Source organism: Syzygium oleosum, unplaced genomic scaffold (genome assembly GCF_021117445.2).
Source record: "Syzygium oleosum isolate NSW1041296 unplaced genomic scaffold, Sole_v2.1 Sole_v2.09, whole genome shotgun sequence".
NCBI classification, from domain to species: Eukaryota; Viridiplantae; Streptophyta; class Magnoliopsida; order Myrtales; family Myrtaceae; genus Syzygium; species Syzygium oleosum.
Genome location: NW_026607493.1, coordinates 8,598,043 through 8,618,296, shown reverse-complemented (window position 1 = coordinate 8,618,296; position 20,254 = coordinate 8,598,043). Strand labels below are relative to the sequence as shown.

General features: G+C 41.6%; 2 protein-coding genes across 2 annotated transcripts; one reads left to right on the top strand and one right to left on the bottom strand.

Annotated features, from left to right (window-relative positions):
- Positions 1-2,884: 2,884 nt before the first annotated feature.
- Positions 2,885-6,494, top strand: LOC115693807 (uncharacterized). Its single transcript, XM_030620869.2, has one exon. The coding sequence runs from the start codon at positions 3,159-3,161 to the stop codon at positions 4,707-4,709; it is 1,551 nt and encodes a 516-aa protein (XP_030476729.2). The 5' UTR covers positions 2,885-3,158; the 3' UTR covers positions 4,710-6,494.
- A 5,704-nt stretch (positions 6,495-12,198) lies between these two features.
- Positions 12,199-14,310, bottom strand: LOC115694369 (patellin-6). Its single transcript, XM_030621500.2, has 4 exons — positions 13,401-14,310; positions 13,102-13,226; positions 12,761-12,902; positions 12,199-12,615 (listed from the first exon to the last, which is right to left on the bottom strand). The coding sequence occupies exons 1-4, from the start codon at positions 14,160-14,162 to the stop codon at positions 12,355-12,357; spliced, it is 1,290 nt and encodes a 429-aa protein (XP_030477360.1). The 5' UTR covers positions 14,163-14,310; the 3' UTR covers positions 12,199-12,354.
- Between the last annotated feature and the right edge of the window lie 5,944 nt (positions 14,311-20,254).

The window sequence follows — 20,254 nt, the reverse complement described above, 5'->3', positions numbered from 1 at the left end:
ACTTGAGTTGAAACTTGTATCTACTGTGAAGCAAAATGTCGATAGAGACTTGCCAATACCATGTCCTTGAGTATAATAAGAATGACAAAACTCCATCTGTGTTGTTGAGACCACTCTCCTCTCGTTTAAATTTCTTCTTCTTTCTTTTTTTGGCTTTTTTAGTTTTTCTTTGATCTTTTTAATCTATATCCATATATCGTTTTGGACAAAAATACATTGTTTCGGCCGCCGGAAAAATCAAGTGCTCGACTGTCGGTCAAATTATCACCGACCGGCGAGTTTAGGCACTTATTTAAAGCTAACTCGTTCAATTCATATCCTTATTTGAAATAAAAGACCACGACGGATTCCCTTTTAACAAAATAATCCTTGACATGTTTCCTTGGAAAAAGACACGGAAAAGGTCATCCGCAGCTCAGCTGCCAAGTGCCAACGGCTGTACCGACCGTGCCGAACAGCAAACGCAAGAATTTCACAAAGCAAAATCTGCAGAACCAGCCTGACAATTGGTCCAGAAAAGGCGTGCCCTTTTCGCTTTTGCCTGCATAACAGACGGAGCGATTTACCAACGGCTTTGCCTCGAGACTTGAGAGCTTGTGTGGGTTTTGGTTTTGGTGCATTTTTGGCCTCAGGCAAAGCTCACGGGATGACCCAACGAGAGCCCCCCCCCCCCCCCCCGTGAGTCCTCCCTCCTTCCTCTTCTTCATCCTCGTCCTACCACCCTATCCGTTGTTACTCTCCCAGTGCTAGGATGCTGCTGCTACCCCTGGTTGTCACGCTTAGGTCCCGATTCTATTCCAAAGTCCCTTTTCCATCCATCATATTAAGTATATTAGTATAGTATTGTACTGCGAAATATCAAATAGATAACAAGGTACACGAACAGCGATTCCGGTCATTTTGGTCCCTTTGATGGTATGAAATAAGGCATCGACACATCTTCCGTCCCCTTTTTTTCTCTTCGTCTCCTCTCCACTATGCTCTCTAACTCAAGCGCCGGAGGGCTCATCCGGAAGCGCTCCTCGGCCCTCTCCCTTGCCCCCTCTCGGTCGTTCTCAGCAGGCCGGGTACTTTGGGACTTCAGGACCACAATACACAGAGGCTGATCTCTTCTAAGCGATAGTAATTCCGAGGAGAATCGAAGTTCGACCAAAGTAGCTTGTAAACGACCAAAGTAGCTTGTAAACGAATCGCTACTCGACGAGAGCCAAGGTCCCGCGGATATTCAAATTGTCTACAGAATAACTATTTAAAATCATGAATGTTTTCATGAAAACTGTTGCAGACTTTCCAAAACCCACACTCTAGAAAATCTACCAGAAAACATGTGTCCACTAGAATATATTATGTGCCCGAACAAGCCAAGTAATATAACAAACTATGTTGTTTCGAAACATGTATACATGCATCATCAAATAAAGATTCGAAACACATAGTTACTCACGCATGCATAATAATTGCATATATGTGTGCGTAGTTTTCAAGTTATCAAGAAACATTATACTTGCCATGTCATTGTCATGTACACATGCATACATGTTTTCAAAACGCATGAAAACACACTGCAGGTGGATTCCGAGGAGTAAAGCGACGTGAACCTTTTGCCCGATACGGCTCAATAAAATAAAATTGCATTCGTACTTCAAGAAATCAAATGACAAATGAATTATGAATTATTTAAATGAAAATGTGGTACCGAAAGGGCATTGCAGGGTGGCTACCCCCGCACAACCGGACCCCCGGACGTTGGATCTCTAAATATTTTTCGTAAATAAACCATTTTCCTTCACACAATGCACTTAGACAGTTCATTTTTCGTAAAACTTTTTAGAATTTGAGGGTCTAATCAGCCTCCATTAATAAAATTGATTGGTGTCGGCTTCATTATTTTCAAAGCTCGAAAACCAATTTTGGTAAATTGCCTCGAGCTTAGCATAAGGGAAGATCCTAGGGAGTAGGGGACCCGCAAGGCGCCTACAGAAATTTTGGGCTCCGCAATCAATCAACATTTCGTAATCTTTGGATCAGATTAGTGAATTTGAAGAAACTCCTGAGCGAATCTGAGGAGCGAATTCGGTGAGGACCGAATTACTATACTATAAATCGACTTGGCCGGCTTTCTCTATTCTTTCTCTCTTTTATTTTTGTGCATTTATTTTATTTTAATTTTTATTGATTCGGTAATTTATGTTTGCTTGAATATTTGCTTTTTTCCAATTGAATGGCATAGTACTTTTGGGCATGCTGGTAAATTTTAAAATTTTAAAGAGGCTGGTGACTTAAAGGGAATGTCGGTCAATTTCTCAAACAAACCTGTTTGCTTCCGGCTAAAGATAATCAAGAGGTATTTTTGTACTTTTTCGCTAACACGAAGAGACATTATTAATATTTTAGAAAACTACGAAAATATTATATATGAGTATACGGATCTGTAATCAAGTTTTTAGAAACCCCGCGCGAATTGCAGGATTTCAAATTAAGCGGAAAAGCAAAAATTTTAGTCATTTGGTACATACCGCATGCCCAAAAATATTGGAAAGTCGCATTATCGCGTCTCATATAAATCCTCACAAAACGAAATTAATTATACCAAATTTCTTTCCATTTTCCCCCACTAATAATTTCTTTCCCAAAAGGAAATTCCAAAAATAGGAAACTCGCATCACGAAAGAAAATAAAATTTTCTGACATCGATTTCCCATTTCGGCCCCAACTTTTCTCATCGATCGCGGTCCGTTTCTGACCTCCAACCGGCCGTACCGGTCGCCGCCGCCGCCATCGTCGTCTTCGTCGTCACCCTCTTTTTTTCTCTTGTTATAACTCGAAGACACACCGTCGCAGGAGCGAGAGACCGTAACCGTCGCCTCCTCCATCTCCTCCTCCTCCTCCTCCTCCCTCCTCCGCCATGCTGCCTCTTCCTCCTCCTCCCCGTTTCTCCGCTCCCCCTCCTCTCCATCTTCCAATCTCCTCCGCCGCCCCCCGCCGCCTCTCCCTCGTCGGAGCCAACCACACCTCCGCTCGCTTCTGCTCCCGATAAATCCCCCTCCCCCCCCCCCCCCCATCTCTCTCTTTCTCTCTCTGTCTCTCTGTCTCTCTGTGTATTACTGTATTCGTCTCGCTCTCAGATCCGACTCTAGATCGCGGTGCCTCCGGCGGCGATGGAGCCGGCTCCGGCCAAACCGAGCTTCCTCCGGAACATCCTCGTGCGGGCCCTCCTCTTCGGCGTCGTCCTCGTCGTCCTCCGCTTCGCCTACGTCGTCACCATCGCCGGCGAGTCCTGCGACCTCGGCGACTTCTGCTTCTTCTCCCTCCCCGAGAACATCAACCTCGCCATCGCCGGGGCCGGCTCCGGCGACTCCGGCGCCTCCGCCGCCGCCAAGTCCCAGTCGGCGGCGGCTCCCAAGCGCCGCGACCCCCGCGAGAGCAAGGAGTGGATTCAGGCCGTCCGGTTTTACTCCTCGGTGTTCCAGGATCTGATGGTGGACGCGTTCCTGTCGCCGGTGCACAGGACCCTGTGCGTGGGCTCCGTCGCCGGCGAGGACGTTTTCGCTCTGAGGGACATTGGCGTGATGGACTCGATCGGGATTGCCAAGAAAGCGTCTCCTCCGTTGGTTAAATCCGGAGCGCTGCACCGCCTGCCGTTCCGCGACGACACTTTCGATTTTATCTTCTCCGGTGCCGGCCACTTCGACGGGTTCCCGAGGCCGGTGGACGTCGCAGCCGAGCTCGAGAGGACGCTGAAACTCGAAGGGTTCCTCGTTGTGCACGTAAGGGCTAATGATACCTATAGTTTCAATTCTTTCCTCGAGATGTTCAAGCATTGCACGCTGCTAAGGTCGCACGACATTGATGGTTTTGAATCTTCGTTGCCACGAATAAGGGAAATTGTTCTGAAGAAAGTTGGGGATTCCGACATTCACAGCCATTTGATTAGGAGAAGTAAAGTCAGTTCGGAGAATAAGTGCTCTGTCCCGGAGTACAAGCAAAAATTGGTCCGGAATGCAGAGCCATTGATAGAGGAGGAACCCTTGAAACCTTGGATTACTTTGAAAAGGAATATACAGAACATAAAGTATGTGCCATCAATGGTCGATATTAGTTTCAAGAATAGATATGTGTATGTTGATGTCGGAGCTCGGAGTTATGGGTCTAGTATAGGTAGTTGGTTCAGAAAACAGTATCCCAAGCAGAACAAGACTTTCGAAGTGTATGCAATTGAGGCGGATAAGACCTTTCACGATGAGTACAAGACGAAGAAGGCGGTTACGTTGTTGCCGTACGCGGCATGGGTGAAGAATGAGTCTCTGTTCTTTGAAATAAATCGAGACCCCGACCACAAGGTCGAGGTTGTTAAGGGGCGAGGGATGGGAAGGATTCGGCCTATACAGTCGTCTGCTAAATCTGATGGAGAGGTTGTCAAGATCAAAGGGTTTGACTTCGCAGAATGGTTGAAGAGAACGGTGTCTGCGAAGGATTTTGTGGTGATGAAAATGGATGTAGAAGGGACTGAATTCGACTTGATTCCGCGGCTCTTTAAAACTGGAGCTATCTGTTTGATCGATGAGATATTTCTTGAGTGCCATTACAATCGGTGGCAGAGGTGTTGTCCCGGTGAGAGGAGTTCAAAGTATGAAAAAACTTACGGTCAGTGCCTGGACCTCTTCAATTCTCTCAGGCAGAGTGGAGTCCTTGTTCATCAATGGTGGTAAAAGGCGAGAAACACTATATGTTCTGTATCAATCTTTTTCCTTAACCTTAGTAAATTTTTGTGCCTTTTGTCTTTTCGCGGGATTTGTTCGTTCTTGGTAACCTACATGTTTATTGGGCATTCTAGTGCATATAATTTTTCTTTTAATTTGTCCAATGGGAGCAAAACGAGAGAAACAATTGTTCAATTTGTAAGGATTTCTATTGCAAAATGAATGAATTCTTGTCGTGGAAACTCTCGCTCTCTAATGTATTGATTGTTTATTAGGGTCACTCTTTTGTATAAAACAGAGATGTGAAACATGCCTTCTTTTTGGAAAGATAGGGGAATATGAAATTAAGTTGAAAGTGTTTGATGAGGACTTTATTTTTTTGTTTTAATGAGGATCTGGCTGTTTAGCTTAAGAATAACGAACTGCATGATACATTACAAGCTGCTTGGAGACCTCAATTGTCAGGGGAAAGTATGCTACAGTTGAAAAGGTCAGTTTGGAAAGACTTTGAATTGTCTCTGTTGCATTTAATTTGCAAATGCAAAAGCCATGTCGCGATTCAAACAGTGTAGCAAAATACGCCCAGTGCTGTGGGCTTCTTTAGCGGGTCGCAGGAGGTGACATGGAATGGTGAAGAACACGCTTCCTTGACAGTGGATCCACTTTTACGCAATTTTCTTGGAACTCTCCTCCCATGCCTGCTCTTTTGTTTTCTTGGGCATAATTGTACTTGAATTAAGCAGATTGGAAGGCAATATTAAAACCTTGTCTGGCTGTCGAATATACTTAGAGAGAACTGTTTCTATCCCCTGTTTCTTTTTTGCAGACAAACTTGATGATGTATAATTTTTCTTTTTGGTTGAGAAATTTCTACCTGGCAGATAGTCTTCATCAAGTTCGTGTTTACCCAAAGCCTTCATCTTCTCCAATCTGTGTAAAATAGCTTGAGCAATGGATTGAGCGGGGACATTATACTTCTTTGCCAGTGGACTTATTGGTGAGAGTGTCTTCAGAACTGTTAATTTTTAACAGCAGGGATGCAATTTCTTTTGCCGAAAGAAAGAAGGAAAAAAAAAAAGCGACATGGAAGTTTGTTTTACTGCTCCCAGGAAGAAAACAAAGTGGACTCCATGGATGTAAGCGACTGCTGCAGAAGGTTTCGACATCGACTCACGGACTGAAGCCGAAATTCGTATACGCCAGGTAAAAAAATCTCTTCCTTCAGTGCCTAAGCTGTGGCCGTCTGTCGTAACTCCATTGCCCAAGTTATGCAGACAAACTGAATAGATCCCCAGGCCGGTGCCCATAATGCAATAATGCGATGGCTTCTATTATTGGGCAGCGAGGCCACACTCGCATGTGTTCTGTCGGCTTCAATACTTTGTTTTGCCAGTATGGCAAAACTCGGCGCTCATAGCTATAACAAGCTGGGATGCTGAACCTTTTTGTGTTTTCTGGTTGGGAGGGATCTGTGTAGGGCCTCGCGTCTATAGACGACTCCCCACTTATATTTTGTTTTGACTTCTGAGACACTTCGGATCGTCCCCGTCCGTCGTGTTGGGCGCTGGGAACGGTGGTTTTCAATTCCACCGGGCCTACAAAGGCATGTGTTTCCATGCCTGACCACGACTTTCTTTTCCCCCAACGTCTTTTTCTTAAATGTCGAGATTGATCTTGACATACTCTTGAAGCAATCAAGGCCTCGTTTGGCTTCGTTGACTGGGAATCTGAAAACGATTTTTCCATTCCATGCTATCGCATTCATTGACATAATAATCCTTTTAATTATTTGGAGGAATAATAGCACAAATGGTCTCTAAATTTTGGTCCAATGTGCAACATCGTTCCTGCACTTTTAATTTGTGTAATGTGGCCCATGAATTTTGGCCCAATGTACAATATCATTCTTAGACTTTCAATTTGTTCATAGTAGTCTATAAACTATTGGTAAATGTTCAATGCAGTTCCTAAACTATATGAAAATGTTTAAAAATTATTGGACCACATTAAATATTGGACCAAAAGTTTAGGAATCACGTCAAACAAATTAATAGTTTGAGGACGATATTGCACAATAAATCAAAGTACAAATATGGTTTGTGTCATTTTCCTTTATTTGGATGATCACGCAGAGATTATTAAATCGAGGACTTTAGGGTGGGACACTGCCCCATCATTGAGTATTTAATGGTTCATTGGTTGAGACAAGTGCCGGATCTATTTTTTTTTCCATTTTTGTTTCAATTTTTATAATTTGTTAATATTTTCTGATTGTTTTTTTATTAAATTTACCGAAATTGCAAATTAAATTCTAACTTGTGGAATCTCACTATTAGGAGTTGCTATGCATCCAATTCCACACATTTTAAAGAATAATTTTCAATGAATAATTCACATTCGAGTTTTGATTTCTTTCCAAACACAAGAAACCTAGAAATTGGAATCCTACCAGTAAAAATAAACAAACGAGGTTTAAAACTTATCAAACTGGTAATTATGGTCTGTAAATTATGAAATACGAAGGTCTGCATGAAAGACTTTGTCTAAAAGTTGTTGGGCTCTCAGGGTGGACCCTCGCAGGGTGCTAGGCCTGGTTGCAACAAAGAAGAAAACCCTTATGAAATGGTGCAGAAACGGTGATAGGCTAGCTACAGTGCAAAGTTGTATGTCTTTGAAAAATAAGATCCAAAAGTTTACTCGGGTCAAAGCGTGAGCTAGTAATGCTTTCAGCTACTAGACTCTCGCCATTTAGGGTGCATCATTCATGTGCTCTGCCTAACAGCATAAGACTCCGTTCTCCCGGTTTAGGCCGCTTCAATTTCGCTGGCCGCTAAATCTATACGAGTCCCCTGGACCCGGAAAAGCAACCGCCCCAAGGTGGCCATCTTAAACTTTGAAATTGGGCAAGAGAAAAAACACAAGTCTCAAGCTCTAGCCCAACATTGGGCGGTGAATTTGGTTCCTCGCCCATCTTGCTTCGGTTCAAAGAATGGGGCTCCCAAGGTTTGAAGACACTTCTCGCGATTCAATACGAACCGAGGCTCTCATGGTGCTCATGTTCAAGGGTGTGTAGATTTTAGGGTAGGTAGGGGCACCCTGAAACCTACTCTATAGGCACCGATTCTAAGTTTCTGAAACCTATAGCCAACCGTACACGGTCTCATAATTGTCTCAGAACTAGTACTGTGTACTACCTTGTAATTTCAAAAAATATTTATCAGATGAAGAAGGGATAATGACCCAAATAGTCTTGAACTTTGACTTAATATGCAATTTGATCCTTGAATTTTTAATTTGTTCAATGTAGTCCAGAACTTTAACATAATGTTCAATTTGATCTCTGAACTTTTAATTTGTTCAATATGATCCTCGAACTTTTAATATGTGTTCAATTTAGTCTCTGAACTATATGAAAATGTTCAATATAGTCCCTACACTTGAATTAATGGAAGGATTATATTGAATATTTTCAAATAGTTCAAGGACTAAATTAAACACATATTAAAAGTTCAGGAATTACATTAAACAAATCAAAAGTTCAGAGACTAAATTGAATATTAGATTAAAGTTCAGGGACTACATTGAACAAATTAAAAGTTCAGGAATTATTTGTGTCATTTTCTCGATGAAGAATGCCACAAATCATCTTATTAACACATCAAATAGACCACATAAAGGCCCACTTTCATTCATATTCAAGTGCATGCTTATATAATAGTAGCATAAAACACGACATTGGAAGTAAACTGCGACCAATATATACGCTTCTTCCCATCAATTCACACACTTAAACATGAAAAAAAATGTCAAGAAAATAGAAAAATCATTAGTAGTTTAGTAAATATGCATTTTCTGAAATTTTGTATAGGATGCCCAAATCTTTCTATAAGGTACTCTGCGCAGTGTCTAACATATAAGGTATTGATTGGGTATGACCACTAACCACGAAACCTACTATATACTTTACCCATTTAAAAGTTTAGAACTTGAAACATCTCTTGCAACCTCTGATATCCATCTTGAAACCTACCTAATCATGTCGGTTTTGTAAGTCTTCTTGCACACCCCTGCTCGTTTCAACGTTTATTATTACCAAAATGTTTCGATGTAATGATAAATCAGTTTGGAAAAGAAAAGGTTCACATTACATTGATTTTTTAATATGGTCAAACTTATAATTTGTACAGTAAAGTTTGGAATCTTTTCTAACCATGCCCCTTAGTCGTCAATTCCCATAAGTTGAAGCCGAATGTCTTTCGAGGCTAATCAAGCTCCTCCCTTCCTCCGATCCGTCACCAAAGAATAACTCGGATCGATTCAGTTACATTTAAATCAAGTCATAAAATTTATCCAATTAACGTAGTTGACATGGAATCTCTTTTATTATCTTTCAAGGGTAGATGGCACTGATTGAGTGACACGTTAAAAAAACCAAAAAAATTAAAAAGAGAAATAAAAGTGAAAAAGAGAAAAACCAAAAATAGAAAAGGAAAACCGGAGGTAAGGGAGAGAGCCCCACCTTCCTCGGCGACCTCATCCTTCCAAAGGCGATGGCGCCAATCAGCACCACGAGTCCTTGAAAACACACTAAAAAATTTGTCACATAAAAATATATGGAGCTAAGAAAGTACATGATTGCATTGATTCGATAAATTTTATTATTTGATTACATTTTTCAAAAATTACAGAACTGGATTGTACTTTTTCAGTAAGTTTAATCGTATTATTGTTTGTGCAACGCCTTAATTGTCCGCAGTGGCATCACTTTAAGTTTCATGGTTGAGGCATTCCTAGAAATCGTAGAACATTAGTATCTCTCTCTAATTTTGATATACTTGTCTGATTTAAATAACGGAGGGCCTTCTTAAAAGAAAACCCAGGAGACCATCTCGTTGTGGTGCATAGGACCGCCAAACCCAGAGGCACTCGATCCGTGAGAACCGATCCGAACAAAACCTGCACTCAACGCATGTGGTGTTTCATTGTGTATGCAAAAGATTTGATTTTTCTAAACATTTAAATTCCAAGAAAACCACCGGTTAATTCCCAAATATCACAGGTCGAGCGTGTAAGATTTTTTTGACAAATTATACGCATACGGTTAGTGAAACGTAACAGATCTCATTGGACTGAATCCTCAAGAGACACCGTGCCTTTATAGTCTTTCCCAGTTGGATTGAAATAGACGATATCTTAGTCGCTCAACAGAATTTTAACACGCACGATCCAGAAATTTATTTCCGTTCAAATCGACGGCGAAAAATTCAGGAAACATGATGTCGGCCGGAGACCATCGACTCCACCTACACGCATACGCATACCTCCCGTTTCAAACAATTCTGGCTCGCCGCTTGAAAGCGGCAAAATAAATTGCTGGAGGCTCGATGGTACCAATGTGTATCATGTTGTCGAGAATAAAATGGCTTTTGAATTTAATTTCAACGTGACGTACAGCCAACTGCTAAGCCTGCCTAGAAGAACTTTGGTCATTTGCTAGGGCTCGTCCGAAATCAAAGGCGCGGAGGACATTTTCTTCTTCTCCATCTTTTCAAGAATTTCACCTGCAAACCAAAGGATTGACCAAAACGTGTCGTGTTCTGGTTGCCTCTGTTTTCACCTTTTTCAAAAGTGAAACAAAAGATGGCCCGACTAGGTACTAAAAAAAGCTCTCTGGAAAGAAGAGGTGCTCTTGCTTTTTTTATTTTTTTTATTCGAATTATCTCTTTAAAACCTTTTCTTTATCTAAATGAATGTGCTTACAAAAGTAGTATATTAAAGTTGTATATATTAATATAGGTAAAAAAAAAATGATAAAGAGAGATAAAGAAAGGGTTTTTTTTTAGCCCTATTTTTTGTGTAATGTAAGATAGTAATTATCCTTTTTCAGTTGGGAGTCTTTGCTTTTCTTTTTCTTTATTGTCTTTTCTTTTGTCTCCTAATCTATTTTGAGAGTTTTGTGTGTGTGTGTGAATGAATTCAGCCGATCTTGACTGAATGTGGAGATCAGTTCGATCATTCGTCCAGTCGACAGCCACCGAAAATGTTCGTAACGTGGCTCCATAACCTCTTCAAAATTAGGCCGCTCTCCTCTCTCGATTTAGATTTAAATCTAAATATAGAGGTTTTACTTTCTCAAACTAGATCAAGATATAGATCTTGGAGTTCTTTATAAATATTTAATTTGTGTTCTTTCAACATATTAATATTGATATCTTTATACGGCGATGGTAATGAAAACGTTGAATCTAAATGCGTACCGCAAGCCATTGCAAATGGAATGAGAGATCTCGGCGTGTGCTCATCCTTCAATCTAGTGATTGGCCACCGAATGTTTACGGTAGAAGATATGTTCTTGAGAGATGAGTCTGCTTAATTAGGTGAGTTGTAAGGTTACAAAAAGGTAAATTACACAAAGTTAAATCATTCTATAGCTCCCGAGCTTGCTTAAAACTGTTGAATGTTCCATAGAAACTAGGGATGTAATTAAACCAAGCTACTCGCTAACAGTTTGGGCTCTCGGTAATTACTCAAGATCGATCTCTCTTATTTTAAATTGAATTCGAGCTCAAGCTACTTGAATATCTTGTCCAGTCAAGTTTGAACTCGCCAATTCTCAACTCCATTGGATCGAGAATCCACATAAGCTTTTGTTAAATTTTTTTTAAAATTAATTTAATATCAATAGAATAATGCGTGTACACGCATTGTTCGAGCTTGAGCTCGACCTCCTTCGTAGATTGGTCGTCTTCAAGTCGAGTCTGAGCATTTCGATTTTCTAATCGATTCAAGCTCCAGCAGAAGTTTTAATACTAGACCGAGCTCGAGCTTTAGCATTGTATCGGCACGACTGGACACGGTTCTACCTCCATCTAGGATTATTATCAAGTCTACAATGTCATTCAATGGCAACCAACCATTTTCTTGAATCATCAGAAATTTCACATTGTCGATAGAGCGGAAGCAAAGCCTCCGACCCGTGACCCCCGCGCTTTCCCACATGAATATCTAAACGTCACTTTTCACTTCCCCCCGAATCAGAAATCATTGAAACCTTCGCAGAGATGTCTGCACTCTGCAGAAGTGTGAAACAGAGAGTTTGAATGGATCACGCCATCTTCCTTCCTACAGTACCAAGAATTCAATCGGCATTTTCGAAAACTACTGCCAAAAAAAGGATCTACCCACCTGCAACAAATCTTCGTTTTCAAGATTATCTGACCCAAAAGACGCAAAGCAAATGGGGAGCGGGCAACAACGGAGAAAAGATAAAGGGAAAAGATAAAAAGGAAAGCTCTTCTGATTTTCTTGTGAATCCAGTGATCAGTTTCTTTCCATGTCCCACTGCTGAAGCTGACCAAACAACGAAAGCTTTTGCTTTTCTCACACCTGACAGAGGGGGCATGCTTCAATTTCTCGGAACAGATGAATACGGACACGCGACGTAACGAAACCTGAAACCTGAGTACTCGCTTGTGTTTTGTTTATGTTAAATCTCGCCTTTCTTCAACATAAAATACCATATAACAACCAGTAGCACCATATTTATACAGCGAGGCATTCATTACCAGACATGGCTCGCAAGCATCATAATGCCCCAAGCTCTTTAACGAGTGAGGTAGGGAATAAAGGTTAAACCAAAAATGGGGACAGAAGCTTAAAATGCGGGGGCTTTGCGGACGATGTAGCGGTAAGCGGCGACCTTCTTCCGCCGCGAGGCGGTGTTGTCCACGGAGATGACCATCTTGCCTGCTTCACGGGCGGTGTAGGAGTTGTGGACTGCTTCCTCAGACGGGAACATCTTCCGGGGCTTCTCGACCGCGATGGTGTAGCTCCCCTCGGCGTTGGGCACGAATTCGGCGCTGTACTCCAAATCCCAGCCTCCCACCACTATATCCCACGTTATCGTCGCGTTAGCCTAAAACATCAAACACCCCAATTCGCGCACAACATAAGCAAAAAACATTCAAGAGAATTGCCATTGGAAAACAAATTCCTGATCTACATGTCATGGGGCATGAATTTCTGGGTTTATAACAAGGTGGAATGTAAGCGAAGTGAACCTCGATCCCCTCTACTTGGATGTTGACTTTCTCTCCGCCTTTGACGGTGAACTCAGACGCTGGCTTCGGAGGACCGTTCTGCAGATCGCTGGGTCGACTCAGCCCTCCATACTGAACAGGAACATCCTCTGGCCTAATGAATCTGACAACAATTGAATTCTACATTGTTAACGAAGCGTCCAGCGTACCAAGCAAAAGCCAGAAGCCAAAAACGGCACGGACAGAAACAGAGACTACCTCGAAATCAACCCAAATCGAGAAAAAGCTTTTCTAGATCTACACGGAAACAGTGAAGTCATCTGCTAGGCGTATGAAATGTCTGAGCTTTTTCTAAGGCTTACTTGTAGAGAGTCTCCGCAACATTGCCTTCCTTGGAGATGACGAACTTGCTCTTGGTCCGCTGAGTCAAGAACGGACTGAACACCGAGTACAACATGCTGAAGTACCAGGGGACGTTGATAAAAATCTGAAACCCATCAAAGCCCAGAACCAGACAAAAGAGGTAAGTCACTCACAGTCACAGGAACACCCCGCCATCACTCGAACTTCCGTTCACATCAAGATTTGAAAAACAGAAGGAAACCACCCCACGCCCCAAAAAAATGATAAAGGTCCCAGAAAGAAGAAGAGCGAAATCTACCTTGCGAGCGACCATCTCGGGGTAATTGTCCTGAAACAGGGACAGGATCTGGGCGGACGCGACCCTCAGCTCTCTCTTGGGCATGTCTTTGAGATCAGTCACCTGAATGATGGAATTGACACCGCCGGGCTTGAAATGCAGGGCGCTGATCCCTCTCTCCAGCACCTGGACTCTCCACCTGAGAAACCTCTTCAATTTCTCGTCGTCCCCGAAGATCCTCTCGTACATGTCCCTGTCCTTGAAGACCCCATACGCGTTGTAGCACGCCGGGTGTCCTTCCCTGTCGTACCCGCGCATGTAGGCCACCACGCCCTCGAGCTCCTTGAAGCCCAAGTCCTCGTCGACGATGCCGTCGGCCTTGAACTCGCTCCTCCAAGCCAGGCACTTCTCCAGCATGGCGTGCGCGTCGGCGACGCGGAAGTCTCGGGCACGCAGGAACTTGAGCAGGACGACGTCGGCCCGCTCGTCGCCGCCCAAGAGAGGGATGCCCCACATGGCAACGCCAACGCCGTCCCCGTCGCCCTCGCCGTCGCCGTCGCCGGAGGGCTGGGAGGAAGAGAGCTTGAGCTTGAGGTCTTGGAGGGCCTTCTGCTCGGAGGGCTTGAGGTGGGAGACGAAGTAGGTGTCCTCCTTGAAGGAAGGAGAGCGGAGGGCGGCGGCTTCCATGAGAGTGGTGACGAAGCTCTTCTTGGAAGAGGGCGGCTGCTGCTGCTGCTGCTGCTGCTGCTGTTGCGGGCCGGAGATGGGCGATGGGGATTCCATTTCCTCTTTATGTTCGTCGCTGGTTGTCTTTGCAGTGAAGACAACGCTGGAAGATTTTAGAAGGAGAGAGGGACTGAAATTTGGGGGGTGGGTTGCTTTTGGGGTTTGGAAAAGAGGATGATTAGAAGAAGCACGTCTTTTGAGTGTCAGGAGGTGAACACTTCTGTTCCTGGTTCGCCGGTTGGAGAGAGAAATTCTGGAGCTTTTGCAGTGCGGGTCGGAGTGCGGACAAGACAAGCGTGACAACCTCTCTCTCTGCTTTGCGGACAGTAGAGCGAGAGACCGTGGAAAAAAAGAAGTGTGGAGAGAGAGAGAGGGGGGATATTTGAACGAGAGGGGGCTTCAAAAGCGGTGCTTTTTACAGAAAATTTGAATTGAGAACGGTTGTGGGAAACGCAAGCGGTCGCTTCTCTTGTCCTGGGCATCTCGACATTTTAACCCGGCCGTGGGAGCTCATCTCGTGCCGCCCGAGTCAAATTTAACTGCTTACAAGATTCAACTGGTGGTAAATAAAGAATTTGAACCGTAGAAATTAAAGACGATCGAGAATTTCACGGAGGCTCCTTTTGTTTGGCAAAAAATTATTTTCGAAAAAACATAATTGTTTTCATTTTTTGGCTTTTAGGTCGCTTAGGAAAATGAGTCGATGGAAAATATTTTACTAATAGATGAGTCAACGGAAAATATTTTGCTAGTCAGCAGAAAAAGGTAGGGGCCCAGCCTCGATGGCCTCTGGGGTCCTAGGCCTGACCTTGAAGGACCCAAGCGCGGGTGTCGAGGATCGAGGCCCAGTCTCGATGGACTTGGGCGCGAGCACCGGGATCCCGAGCCCAACTTCGATGGACGAAAGCGCGAGCGTCGGGGACCGGGGCCCAGCCTTGATGGACCAGAGCTCGGGCGCTGGGTACTAGGGCTTGGCCTCAATGAACTCAGGTCCGGGCGCAGGGAACCAAGTCCTGGGCACCGGGTTCATGGCCCAGCTTTGATGGACTCGGATGCAAGCACTAGTACCGAAGTCCCAGGCCCAGCCTCAATTGACCTAGGCTCGAGCGCTTGGGTCTCGGTCTCGGGCACTAGGGTTAGAGGCTCGGCCTCAATGAACCAGGCCCAAGCACTAGGGACTTGGGCCAGCCTTCATAGACCAGGGTCGGTGCGCCAGGGAGTTGGGCACAAGCACTAAGTTCTCGGGCTCGGTTTCGGTGGACCCAAGACAAGTGTCCATGTTCGTGCTCGAGAGTCAGGGATCCAGGCTAGAGACCCCAGTGCTCGTGCCGGGTTTCTTGGCTACCCTTGCGCATGTCACCGGTGCTCGTATAATGTATGTATATTTAGGAGATTTTCCTTATCAAATGACTAAAAATATTTTCCAGTTCATTTTCGAATCTCAACCAAACACCGGAAAATGACTCATCGAAAAACATTTTGCAGAAAAATGTCACATTTTTCGCGAAAACAAACAAAACCTAAGTAAAAGTCCACTTTTGGTTTTTAAATTTGTGCATTTTCTTCTAATCAAGTTCTTGATTTTTTTTAATTTACTAAAATTTCAAGTTCTTGAACTTGCATAATTTTTCAATCAAATCTCACCGTCTCCAAATCCAGTTAATCGAAGCCGACTTATCAGTCAAGTTGGCAAGAGTCTAATGTGGAAAAACTTTTTGCCACTGTAAACGCATGCTATTGAAATCTCAGATATGAATACCAGAAACAAACCCCTTGTACTCGAGCTTTTTCTACATTGAAACCTTTCCAGCTCCAACAGACTGGTCAGTTTCATTAAACTAGATTTAGAGCCGCATGGATATAATTAAGACAAGTTCAAGAACTTGATTAGATAAATTAAAAGTTTAAGAATTTGAGCGGAAAAAGTGTACAAATTTAAGGAGCAAGAGTCAAAATTTACCTTATTATTGTAAGTCTATGTGATTGATCATTTATAAGATTACTTACCATGGATTACTAGTGAAGTAAATGCGCAATTGAACCTAGGGTTGAACGCGGTACAGTTTGATTTGGTTTCCACATCAATCCAAGCCAACATCGTATAAATATGGTTGGAACGAAAATGAAACCAATTGAAGTTTGGAACCAAACCAAACAATTCTTTGCAATTTGATTCGCTTTGGAACCAAACCAAACTAAACCGACTTTTCTTCTTTTTCCGTATTTTTCATTAATTCTTTGTAATTTCATGAGCTTAAATCCACTAAAAATTGCTTAGAAAAAGTAATAATTTCATGGAACAAAACTCTATACTCATAACAAATTACAAGTTCATACAAAATGAAAATTTAAGCTACTTCATATTATAAAGGTAAAGGCTACTTCATATAAAAATGTGTGTGCGCGTTAAATATAATTCAAAAAATTAGTAGGTAGTACAGAACGGCTTTGCCGTTTGGTTTGGCTAAAAAAATAAAAAAGTAAACCACTGCAAGATTTTAAAAAATAACAAAGTTAAGGATTTTTTTAATAACTAATCCAGACCTTTTATACCCAAACATTATGTCACATCCAAGTTGACCATTTTCGCCAATTTATGACACATACCTACATATGTTAATTAATCATGTGAGCTAATATTAGTGCACATGAAACATGTTAGTATATTTCAAGAGGTAAATATATGTAATAACATATCACGAAATACTCGTGCATAACAGTTTTTAACTAAATGTGTTAAATGTGTCTAATCTTGTGATCACTTTCAAAAAATATATAATGTTATGCTTCCATTAGACGAATATTTATATTTTCTATGACCCATTAACGAGACAAAAAACGTTTGCAAAATTTTATGATGTTACGTCGTAATCATAAAGTATATAAATGAGAGGGTAGTAAATCAAAGTATATAGCTTTTTTAGTTTTACTATTGACTAGTGACCCTTAGCCGACAATTAAGAATTCTAGCCCTCCTTTTCAATAACAACTCGAATAAGCAATGGTAAATATTGATAGAATGTTAAGAAAGGTAACCCATGCAGAGGAGAAGGGAAAAAGTGCAATCAATTATTCCTGATGGTACCTAAAATTGCTCATGTCACTTAAAAATCTCCTACGTATCCTCATATTTTAGGACTTAATTGCATGTTTTAAATAGAGGTTCAAAATTTGATTGAACCAAATGAAAAGTTAATATTTATTTGCACTTTTTGGTAAAGTTTTAGAACCTAATGGAAACATTTGAAAGTTTTAGAACTCTTTCGACTGAAAAAATAAAATTTAGAACTCGATTCTATTTTGAGATTTAGGATTTATGGTGCATTTTTCTTGAGGAGAGAGGTTGCATTTTCGCTATACAAAATTAGGGCCTGTTTGGTTCAGCATTCAAATGCTGCTTTGGGGTTCTAAAGGCCCTTGGGCAAATGCAAACTTGTTTGGCAATTTCTTTTGCAAGCTTTGAGGAGATGCAATTTATAAATATTAGCAAAAGTCCTTTACAAAATTAAGATTTTACCAAACGGTATTTAGACCAAAGTTGTTTTCAAATGTGATTTTAAAAGACACGTTACCAAACACTACTTGCATTTCGGAAAACCCCTTTAACTCAAAGGTATTTGCATTTTGCCAAATGCATTCCCCCAAAGCCGAACCAAACAGGCCCTTAAATGGTCTCGGTCCCAAATGACTTCAGGAGAGCATGTGATAATCTGCTTAAATTTCAGCGGAAACAATTGCTTTAAGACAAACTCTCTCCCAGCCTGAAAATTGTTTTGATGATGGTGCAAGATCGCTCCAAATCTGTCTTGTTAAATTTATGATGTTTTCAAAGTCCGTAACGGGTTTTGACATCAAGTCCTAAATTCATCTTGCTAAAATTGTCAAGTATTGCGGGATATTGGTAACCTGCTTTAATCCCATTTTAGTAAACAAATATCTCATTCTGATTGCACGATAAACCACATCAAAATTGCAAACACGATTTAATTTCTTTGCATCATAGATTTCCAATTAGAAAACCTATAACATTTCAAAGTATAATAATTTGGCAAATGATTTATCGAGTTTACTCGTTAGCTCAAAAATTTATAAACCCTAGTAGGGTCAGAATAATTAAGAATATTACTAAATAGCCTAATAACTCAATATATATCGAGTTTCCCAATTAAAAAATTCCCAAAGCATCCCAAATACTACAAGATTTCTAGCGGTCGACCCCAAACCCGTTCCATTACCCGATATTAGAGTTTGAACAGGTTGGGTACTCGACCATACTGCCTCACTTCCAACCTTACCCAAAGTCCTCTTAAAAATGATTTTGTTGATAAGTACCTCGAAGATACTTGTTAAGTAACAAATTATATTAATTTTTACATAGATAATGTCCATTTTTATAACCCACCAGTCAAAGGATTGCTTAGGGATGGAGGAAAAATACAAGCCATTAACGAAATAATCATATCTTCCTCTACCCTTAATTGGAGGGAGCTTCGTCCCATCGGTTTCCCCATGAGTGGGCCATCTGTATTAGCATCGCCCTCATTTATGTGGGTTGGCGATCGCTTATATTTGCACTCATCAATCAAAAGTCGAATCGAAAGATGGAGGAAAACACAATTCTTATAGAAATCGCGTGGTTTCAATGCACCGATCATTGTCGTGATATTCGTTTCTAGATTTAGCTCTGCTTATCAGATGACACCCACGAGAAGACTCTCAACACGACTCTATTTCAAAAGAACAGGTGAATGTATGGATGACATCACAAATGCACCTCAGGAATTGGATTTAGGATGGAGATAGATTGGATTTGGCTGCAGGAGATTGTGTCGTCTTTGGGGCCGGGCCTGGGTTGGTTGGGGAAGGGACCCCATTCAACCTCTTTTTGGCTTCTAATTTCCTCGCTTTGGTCCAATCACTCCTTTCTCGCTTCCCAATCTCTCTGACCTTTTTCTGCTCCAACACAGCTGGATAAATTAATCATGTCGCAGAGACAACAAATAAAGCTGGAACACGTTATCCTCCAAACGTTTTACCCGAACCGTGGTCCTGCAAGCTAACCAAAACCCACCAAAATGTCCCATGATCTTTCCGTTTAAAATCCCATGATGACTCAGATTATTATTATTAGGATTAATATCACCAAAAAAAAAAATCCCAAATCGATACGTCCGTGTCATACTTATCTTAAGTTGTCATAAAAAATCTCAAATCGATATATCTGTGCTTTATTTACTCCAAATTAATTTTTGTGTGACAAAAAATTTCAAATTGATACATTTATGATAAATTTACCAAAAATCTTGGGGCTCGATGAGTGGCATGACTGTACCATTTAGGGATTTTTCGTGACATAAAAATAAATTTGAGGTGAATGCGGCATAACTACACCGGTTTAGGATTTTTCGTGAAACGAAAATTAATTTGAGGTAAATGTGATATAAATAGACTATTATAATTACAGGAGAGCGTGCTATTAATTTTTTTTTTTTGGTAAGGAAGAGCGTGCTGTTAATCGTGTGATTAAAACGGTTCTTTTTTGAGGTGGTCCTGTAGACTAAGTACATATAAATAACCTTTGCGTGTATGTGCATTTTGCTTCCAAAGCAACTTTCTACTTCGGTATGTATTATGCTCTTTGACTATATCTCTTGCAGCACACTTCTCCAGGAGGACCAATGTTCTGCGAAAACCCTACTCTTAAGACTCTGATTCTTTCCGCTAAATGAAACTTGATTACGCATTACGAAAGTGGCTTCAACTGCTCTTCTCAATAATGCCCGCATTCATGCGTTCTCGTTTTGCGACGCACGATGTGGAATGTCTCGAAGTGGAATGTCTCTTTCGAGTTCTCCTTTTCGTTAACCCATGTTAGAGATTTTCTTATTAAATGTTCTGTATTACATCCATTTAAGGAAAACTGACGAATTGACATGCTGTTAATTTCGCAGGCAGTAAAATGTCAAATGAGTTATTGATCCCTGCAAGGGTCTAAGTCATAGGCAAGATCTCGAGAAGTGATGGGGATTCATCTCGGCACTAGCACAATTGTTCCTTTATACGTGAGAAAATGAGCAATTAGGTTATCAGCTAAACGATGAATCATTAAACAAAATTTTCTTTTTTTAGATAATTCACAGGCACGAGTG